At 44.7% G+C, this 10,000-nt stretch overlaps 1 protein-coding gene across 9 annotated transcripts in view; it reads left to right on the top strand.

Moving 5' to 3' along the window:
• The window catches only part of robo2 (roundabout, axon guidance receptor, homolog 2 (Drosophila)), a 388,976-nt gene that overhangs the window by 271,404 nt on the left and 107,572 nt on the right, over positions 1–10,000 (top strand). For all 9 annotated transcript variants that reach the window (XM_036965115.1, XM_036965118.1, XM_036965122.1 and 6 more), the window contains one exon: positions 5,073–5,197. In XM_036965115.1, coding sequence (XP_036821010.1) covers positions 5,073–5,197 — 125 coding nt within the window. The remainder of the gene's footprint in view (positions 1–5,072; positions 5,198–10,000) is intronic.

Genomic DNA, 10,000 nt, shown 5'->3' with positions numbered 1-10,000 from the left:
TCTGTCCCTCACTGGCTAGGGTACTGCAGACTTTAAATATACATTACTTGATGGCCCCTAATCCAACCCAACCTCATCACATCATATCTGACCTGCTATCATAGCTTGATTTCATGCTCCTTACCAAACACAACAAGGCTACATTGCTCTATGTGTGTGTGGGTGCTGCATGTGTGAGAGATTGAGGGGGATTGAGAGAGACAAGGAGAGAGTGATAAAGGAAGATACAGATAGAGTGGAGAGACAAGGAGAGAGGGATAAAGGAAGATACAGATAGAGAGGAGAGACAAGGAGAGAGTGATAAAGGAAGATACAGATAGAGAGGAGAGACAAGGAGAGAGGGATAAAGGAAGATACAAATAAAGAGGAGAGACAAGGTGTGAGGGCAGCAATAGAGAACAGCTTGTAAATTGTCAAACACTTTGAGTGAGTGCTCTGCTCTAATGCACTGCTCGTTGGATTCGCCAGCCAGAGAGAGAAGAGATGGAGGGAGACAAAGGGAGAGAGAGAGATGGTGATTTAGGTGCTCTGTATCAGAACCAACGTTGTGAAATGCAGCAAGCTATCTAAACTGAGGAGAGCCAAACAGGAAGGCTGTAAATCTATAGCCATCTGTAGCATGTGTGTATCTTTGACAAATACACTTTCCCAAAAAAGGGATTATGAGCCAAACGGGTCGAGATTTGCCCTGACTGGAACCAGCTGGGTTGTCAGTGGAAAGACTTAACAGGAATCAGAATAAAAGCCTGTCAGTCCAGTGTTTTCATATAATGATGTCATATGAAGCAGCGTTATATCTTGTTGAAAGCATTTTGATCATACATTTTAAGAAGTCTCTCTTACATCTGTTGGCTATTCCCTCTGCTTGCTTGCCATACCAAATATTACCAAAGTTACAGATGCCACTACTGCTTTGAAAACTCTCACATAACAGTAGAAAACCAATTTGTAAGTCACCTGCAAAAACAGCGTGGTCTAGACTGTCAGAGATGTAGTCTGTGGTAGGTACTTAGCTATTACCTCTATTCTCTTTCATTTTGTTTGAACATGATCAAAAGGTACTAAATGCTGAAGGACTTTATCCTCAGCTGAAGAAAAGTGAGAAAACGTTTGACTGATAAAGGGATGCCATGTCTGGGTTTTACTTGACTGAAGTTTGGGATTGGTGTCTGTAATTGGTTGATTTGAATTTCCTCTCCGTCATGCTTTTCCTCTCTGAGTCTCTGAGTCTTTGAGTCTCTGAGTTTCTGACTATGAGGAATTTTTTAGGAGTGTAAGACCTAACATCTCACCACCATCACAGGCCAACCTAGTGTGGGGCCAAGAGACCTGTTAACACTGATACTCCCAACCAAGAGTGTGGGGCCGAGAGACCTGTTAACACTGATAATCCCAACCTAGTGTGGGGCCGAGAGACCTGTTAACACTGATAATCCCAACCAAGAGTGTGGGGCCGAGAGACCTGTTAACACTGATAATCCCAACCTAGTGTGGGGCCGAGAGACCTGTTAACACTGATACTCCCAACCAAGAGTGTGGGGCCGAGAGACCTGTTAACACTGATAATCCCAACCAAGAGTGTGGGGCCGAGAGACCTGTTAACACTAATAATCCCAACCAAGAGTGTGGGGCCGAGAGACCTGTTAACACTGATACTCCCAACCAAGAGTGTGGGGCCGAGAGACCTGTTAACACTGATAATCCCAACCAAGAGTGTGGGGCCGAGAGACCTGTTAACACTGATAATCCCAACCTAGTGTGGGGCCGAGAGACCTGTTAACACTGATAATCCCAACCTAGTGTGGGGCCGAGAGACCTGTTAACACTGATAATCCCAACCAAGAGTGTGGGGCCGAGAGACCTGTTAACACTGATAATCCCAACGTAGTGTGGGGCCGAGAGACCTGTTAACACTGATAATCCCAACCTAGTGTGGGGCCGAGAGACCTGTTAACACTGATAATCCCAACCTAGTGTGGGGCCGAGAGACCTGTTAACACTGATAATCCCAACCTAGTGTGGGGCCGAGAGACCTGTTAACACTGATAATCCCAACCTAGTGTGGGGCCGAGAGACCTGTTAACACTGATAATCCCAACCAAGAGTGTGGGGCCGAGAGACCTGTTAACACTGATAATCCCAACCAAGAGTGTGGGGCCGAGAGACCTGTTAACACTGATAATCCCAACCTAGTGTGGGGCCGAGAGACCTGTTAACACTGATAATCCCAACCTAGTGTGGGGCCGAGAGACCTGTTAACACTGATAATCCCAACCAAGAGTGTGGGGCCGAGAGACCTGTTAACACTGATAATCCCAACCTAGTGTGGGGCCGAGAGACCTGTTAACACTGATAATCCCAACCAAGAGTGTGGGGCCGAGAGACCTGTTAACACTGATAATCCCAACCTAGTGTGGGGCCGAGAGACCTGTTAACACTGATAATCCCAACCAAGAGTGTGGGGCCGAGAGACCTGTTAACACTGATACTCCCAACCAAGAGTGTGGGGCCGAGAGACCTGTTAACACTGATAATCCCAACCTAGTGTGGGGCCGAGAGACCTGTTAACACTGATAATCCCAACCAAGAGTGTGGGGCCGAGAGACCTGTTAACACTGATAATCCCAACCTAGTGTGGGGCCGAGAGACCTGTTAACACTGATACTCCCAACCAAGAGTGTGGGGCCGAGAGACCTGTTAACACTGATAATCCCAACCAAGAGTGTGGGGCCGAGAGACCTGTTAACACTAATAATCCCAACCAAGAGTGTGGGGCCGAGAGACCTGTTAACACTGATACTCCCAACCAAGAGTGTGGGGCCGAAAGACCTGTTAACACTGATAATCCCAACCAAGAGTGTGGGGCCGAGAGACCTGTTAACACTGATAATCCCAACCTAGTGTGGGGCCGAGAGACCTGTTAACACTGATAATCCCAACCTAGTGTGGGGCCGAGAGACCTGTTAACACTGATAATCCCAACCAAGAGTGTGGGGCCGAGAGACCTGTTAACACTGATAATCCCAACGTAGTGTGGGGCCGAGAGACCTGTTAACACTGATAATCCCAACCTAGTGTGGGGCCGAGAGACCTGTTAACACTGATAATCCCAACCTAGTGTGGGGCCGAGAGACCTGTTAACACTGATAATCCCAACCTAGTGTGGGGCCGAGAGACCTGTTAACACTGATAATCCCAACCTAGTGTGGGGCCGAGAGACCTGTTAACACTGATAATCCCAACCAAGAGTGTGGGGCCGAGAGACCTGTTAACACTGATAATCCCAACCAAGAGTGTGGGGCCGAGAGACCTGTTAACACTGATAATCCCAACCTAGTGTGGGGCCGAGAGACCTGTTAACACTGATAATCCCAACCTAGTGTGGGGCCGAGAGACCTGTTAACACTGATAATCCCAACCAAGAGTGTGGGGCCGAGAGACCTGTTAACACTGATAATCCCAACCTAGTGTGGGGCCGAGAGACCTGTTAACACTGATAATCCCAACCAAGAGTGTGGGGCCGAGAGACCTGTTAACACTGATAATCCCAACCTAGTGTGGGGCCGAGAGACCTGTTAACACTGATAATCCCAACCAAGAGTGTGGGGCCGAGAGACCTGTTAACACTGATACTCCCAACCAAGAGTGTGGGGCCGAGAGACCTGTTAACACTGATAATCCCAACCTAGTGTGGGGCCGAGAGACCTGTTAACACTGATAATCCCAACCAAGAGTGTGGGGCCGAGAGACCTGTTAACACTGATAATCCCAACCAAGAGTGGTCAACAGTCCACATTAGATCAGATTTATGTTCAGCCATTGCACTTTTGTCATTAAATGAGAATGTTTTGTCATGAAATCAAATCTCTTATACGAAGGCATCTTGAAGTGTGAAAATGATCTTGATTGTAAAATCAACAGTAACAGTGTTTTACTTTAGATAATGAGGAAGTAATGCCTCATTGAGAGCAGAAGACAGAGAGAAAAGATGGCCCTGTATACAGCACGTCAGTGTGTTTCCTGGAACACAATGAATCACTCCTCTGGTGGTTTATTTGTGTAGGAGAGAGTGGACGTGTCTCGGGGATTTGCCAAGTGTGCTAAAGTTTGGCCAGGACACATTTGTTTATGTCGCATTACAACACATTCAGATGGGCCGGGATACAGCGAGAGTGGAATGAGACATCCCAGATGTAATATATCTCTGCTGGATCCTTGAGTGTGTCTGCTCAGTCTGCCCTCACTGACACACTCCTTAATTGGCTTCTGGAGGGTCCAGTTGAGTAATAAAGGTACTTTTCCTGGATTGGTGAAAGGGAATGTAGTGCTTGGCTGTTGGGTGAGAGAGGGGTTAAGAGGGGGTAAGGCCTGTGTCCTCCCCCTGAGGGACCCATGAAACAGAGACAGTTAGCTGTTAGCTGCGTTCTGTTCATTTATTTCATTCTATCCTCACAGGTTTTTCTCTGTGTCTTTCTCTGTGTTAAGCCTAGCTACATTATGTCTACCTAACTCTCCTGATGCCATTGTGACTGAGACAGTGGTTCTGTTTGTGAACACTGACGACTGTCATTCATTCAGCACCAGCCTGGATGAATGGCCTTAAGTGGTTACCGTGGCGTTATCATGACATTCCTGGGTGTTTGTCTTCCAATCAGAATCAATGGAAGGAACACGCTGCATGGAAGCTCTATACACTGTGCTATCTAGAACCTAAAAGGGTTATTTGGCTGTCCCCATAGGAGAACGCTTTGAAGAATTTTTTTTGGTTCCAGGTAGAAACCCTTCAGTTCCAGGTAGAACTGGGTTTGGGTTCCTTGTAGAACCCTTTCCACATAGGGTTCTATAGGGAACACAAAATATTTCTACCTGGACTGGATCTCCCATTTGAACAGCCGAAGGACCCCCTTGGAACCCTTTTTTCTAATAGTGTAGGACATGCCCATTTTGATTTGTTCTTGTGGTGCCTGACTGTACTTTTGCTTGAACACCCCACACCCCCTTGATCGTGCCCCATGCTTCAACTCTGTCTAATTCTGAGTTCTAACCCTGGTGTTTCTGCCCTTTGACCCCAGCTGCACCCCAGTTCGTCATCAGGCCGCGGGACCAGATCGTGGCCCAGGGTCGCACCGCAACCTTCCCCTGTGAGACCAAGGGCAACCCACAGCCTGCAGTCTTCTGGCAGAAGGAGGGTAGCCAGGTAAACACCTCTCAATGACCCATAGCAGGGCTATGAGCTTTTCCTGAACACTCGACTTGACCAGGAAAAACATGGTAAGGAAAAAGTACTGGTCTGTAAAACATCTTGGTCCAGTCTTCAACTACTGGCCCTGTACTGTAAAGAACTGTACAACAGCTTGGTCCAGTCTTTAACTACTGGTCCTGTACTGTAAGTAACTGTAAAACAGCTTGGTCCAGTCTTCAACTACTGGTCCTGTACTGTAAGTAACTGTAAAACAGCTTGGTTCAGTCTTCATCTACGGGTCCTGTACTGTAAAGAACTGTAAAACAGCTTGGTCCAGTCTTCAACTACTGGTCCTGTACTGTGAAGATCTGTAAAACAGTTTTGTCCAGTCTTCACCTACTGGTCCTGTACTGTAAAGAACTGTAAAACAGCTTGGTCCAGTCTTTAACTACTGGTCCTGTAGTGTAAAGAACTGTAAAACAGCTTGATCCAGTCTTTAACTACTGGTACTGTACTGTACTGTGAACAACTGTAAAACAGCTTTGTCCAGTCTTCACCTACTGGTCCTGTACTGTAAAGAACTGTAAAACAGATTGGTCCAGTCTTCATCTACTGGTCCTGTACTGTGAAGATCTGTAAAACAGCTTTGTCCAGTCTTCATCTACTGGTCCTGTACTTTAAAGAACTGTAAAACAGCTTGGTCCAGTCTTCAACTACTGGTCCTGTACTGTGAAGATCTGTAAAACAGCTTGTTCCAGTCTTCATCTACTGGTCCTGTACTGTAAAGAACTGTAAAAGAGCTTGTTCCAGACTTCATCTACTGGTCCTGTACTGTAAAGAACTGTAAAAGAGCTTGGTCCAGTCTTCAACTACTGGTCCTGTAGTGTAAAGAACTGTAAAACAGCTTTGTCCAGTCTTCACCTACTGGTCCTGTACTGCAAAGAACTATAAAACAGATTGGTCCAGTCTTCATCTACTGGTCCTGTACTGTGAAGATCTGTAAAACAGCTTGTTCCAGTCTTCATCTACTGGTCCTGTACTGTAAAGAACTGTAAAAGAGCTTGGTCCAGTCTTCAACTACTTGTCCTGTACTGTAAAGAACTGTAAAACAGATTGGTCCAGTCTTCAACTACTGGTCCTGTAGTGTAAAGAACTGTAAAACAGCTTTGTCCAGTCATCAACTACTGGTCCTGTACTGTACTGTAAGTAACTGTAAAACAGCTTGGTTCAGTCTTCATCTACGGGTCCTATACTGTAAAGAATTGTAAAATAGTTTGGTCCAGTCTTTAACTACTGGTCCTGTACTGTAAACAACTGTAAAACAGCTTGGTCCAGTCTTCACCTACTGGTCCTGTACTGCAAAGAACTATAAAACAGATTGGTCCAGTCTTTAACTACTGGTCCTGCACTGTAAACAACTGTAAAAGAGCCAGGTCCAGTCTTCAACTACTGGTCCTGTACTGTAAGTAACTGTAAAACAGCTTGGTTCAGTCTTCATCTACGGGTCCTATACTGTAAAGAACTGTAAAATAGCTTGGTCCAGTCTTTAACTACTGGTCCTGTACTGTAAACAACTGTAAAAGAGCCAGGTCCAGTCTTCAACTACTGGTCCTGTACTGTAAAGAACTGTAAAACAGCTTGGTCCAGTCTTCATCTACTGGTCCTGTACTGTAAAGAACTGTAAAACAGCTTGGTCCAGTCTTTAACTACTGGTCCTGTACTGTAAACAACTGTAAAAGAGCCAGGTCCAGTCTTCAACTACTGGTCCTGTACTGTAAAGAACTGTAAAACAGCTTGGTCCAGTCTTCATCTACTGGTCCTGTACTGTAAAGAACTGTAAAACAGCTTGGTCCAGTCTTCAACTACTGGTCCTGTACTGTAAAGAACTGTAAAACAGCTTGGTGCAGTCTTCAACTACTGGTCCTGTACTGTACTGTAAAGAACTGTAAAACAGCTTCGTTCAGTCTTCAACTACTGGTCCTATACTATACTGTAAAGAACTATACAAAGCTTGGTCCAGTCTTTAACCACTGGTCCTATACTGCAAAGAAGTGTAAAGCAGCTTGGTCCAGTCTTCACCTACTGGTCCTGTACTTTAAAGAACTGTAAAACAGCTTGGTCCAGTCTTCACCTACTGGTCCTCTACTTTAAAGAACTGTAAAACAGCTTGTTCCAGTCCTCACCTACTGGTCCTGTACTTTAAATAACTGTAAAACAGCTTGATCCAGTCTTCAACTACAGGTCCTGTACTGTATTGTGAAGAACTGTAAAACAGCTTGGTCCAGTCTTCACCTACTGGTCCTGTAGTGTAAAGAACTGTAAAACAGCTTGGTCCAGTCTTCATCTACTGGTCCTGTACTGTAAAGAACTGTAAAACAGCTTTGTCCAGTCTTCATCTACTGGTCCTGTAGTGTAAAGAACTGTAAAACAGCTTGGTCGAGTCTTTAACTACTTGTCCTGTAGTGTAAAGAACTGTAAAACAGCTTGGTCCAGTCTTTAACTACTGGTCCTGTACTGTACTGTAAAGAACTGTAAAACAGCTTGGTCCAGTCTTCATCTACTGGTCCTGTACTGTAAAGAACTGTAAAACAGCTTTGTCCAGTCTTCAACTACTGGTCCTGTACTTTAAAGAACTGTAAAACAGCTTTGTCCAGTCTTCAACTACTGGTCCTGTACTGTAAAGAACTGTAAAACAGCTTTGTCCAGTCTTCATCTACTGGTCCTGTAGTGTAAAGAACTGTAAAACAGCTTGGTCCAGTCTTTAACTACTTGTCCTGTCGTGTAAAGAACTGTAAAACAGCTTGGTCCAGTCTTTAACTACTGGTCCTGTACTGTACTGTAAAGAACTGTAAAACAGCTTGGTCCAGTCTTCATCTACTGGTCCTGTACTGTAAAGAACTGTAAAACAGTTTTGTCCAGTCTTCAACTACTGGTCCTGTACTTTAAAAAACTGTAAAACAGCTTTGTCCAGTCTTCAACTACTGGTCCTGTACTGTAAAGAACTGTAAAACAGCTTTGTCCAGTCTTCATCTACTGGTCCTGTAGTGTAAAGAACTGTAAAACAGCTTGGTCCAGTCTTTAACTACTTGTCCTGTAGTGTAAAGAACTGTAAAACAGCTTGGTCCAGTCTTTAACTACTGGTCCTGTACTGTACTGTAAAGAACTGTAAAACAGCTTGGTCCAGTCTTCATCTACTGGTCCTGTACTGTAAAGAACTGTAAAACAGCTTTGTCCAGTCTTCAACTACTGGTCCTGTACTTTAAAGAACTGTAAAACAGCTTGGTCCAGTCTTTAACTACTTGTCCTGTACTGTAAAGAACTGTAAAACAGCTTGGTCCAGTCTTTAACTACTGGTCCTGTAGTGTAAAGAACTGTAAAACAGATTGGTCCAGTCTTCACCTACTGGTCCTGTAGTGTAAAGAACTGTAAAACAGATTGGTCCAGTCTTCACCTACTGGTCCTGTAGTGTAAAGAACTGTAAAACAACTTAGTCCAGTCTTCATACCTCTATATTTACAAGAATATTCAGTGTTTTTTCATCCAGTGTGTGTCCACCATGCTTAATTTATGACTAGCAGTTATTACTGTGTTACTGTACTGTCTAGTGTAATCAGCACACACACCACTTAGATTGGATAGTAACCATGCCTTTGGCTGTGTGGAGAGGACTCTGCTGTGTCTATTATGTCCGTCTGTGTGACATACGCACGCACTCACGCTACCTCCCATCATTATCTCTGGCACACACACAACACACCAGATACACCTTTGTGTGACCGGCGAGGAGGTAATCAGTTCCCATGACACTGTGCTGATAACAGTGATCCTACCCTCACACAGAGCAGAGCAGATAGCCCTTCACATAGCTGGTCCTCACAGTCCACACAACAACAACAGCAGTAATTAGGAGCCTGCCAGGACCCGTAGATGAACCAGGGATATGATGCAGCTCTGGCTGGGAGTCACACACACACACACACACACACACACACACATATGCACGCACGCGCACACATACACACACACACACACACACACTGAGCCTGAGGCCAGACAATTACAGCAAAGTGCCACTCAGAGATTGGAGAGGGGTGGAATACACATTTGCATGCAACACACTCACACCGATACCGAACACACAGGGACACTTGCTGAAACGTATTCTCAGCATTCTCACATCAAAGTAAGTGATGAATCCTATCTGACTCACTGCAACAGGGCATACGAGCATGTACATACAAAGATCAACATTCATTTACACCAGTATCCTCTCAGTAAATAGACTCCCATGTACTGGCACTGAGCCCCAGGTCTTTTACATTGATTTCACAATAGCCCGAGTCACACCACTATGTTCCCTCTCTCTGTCTCTTGGTTTATTGATGCTTCATACATTTTCTATCCCCATCGCCCTCTCTAACTCTCTGTCTTTCTCTCTCTGTCTCTCTGTCTTTCTCTCTCTGTCTCTCAGTCTCTAACTCTGTCTCTCTCTGTCTCTGTCTCCCTGTTTCTCTGTCTCTCTCTGTCTCTCTCTGTCTCTCTGTCTCCCTGTCTCTCAATTCAATTCAATTCAATTCAAGGGCTTTATTGGCATGGGAAACATGTGTTAACATTGCCAAAGCAAGTGAGGTAGATAATATATAAAGTGAATATATAAAGTGAAAAACAATAAAAAATTAACAGTAAACATTACACATACAGAAGTTTCAAAACAATAAAGACATTACAAATGTCATATTATATATATACAGTGTTTTAACAATGTACAAATGGTTAAAGGACACAAGATCTCTCAGTCTCTAACTCTGTCTCTCTCTC

Source organism: Oncorhynchus mykiss, chromosome 27, assembly GCF_013265735.2.
Source record: "Oncorhynchus mykiss isolate Arlee chromosome 27, USDA_OmykA_1.1, whole genome shotgun sequence".
NCBI lineage: Eukaryota > Metazoa > Chordata > Actinopteri > Salmoniformes > Salmonidae > Oncorhynchus > Oncorhynchus mykiss.
The sequence above is the reverse complement of the archived record's forward strand: the minus strand, read 5'-3'. Positions and strand labels throughout refer to the sequence as shown.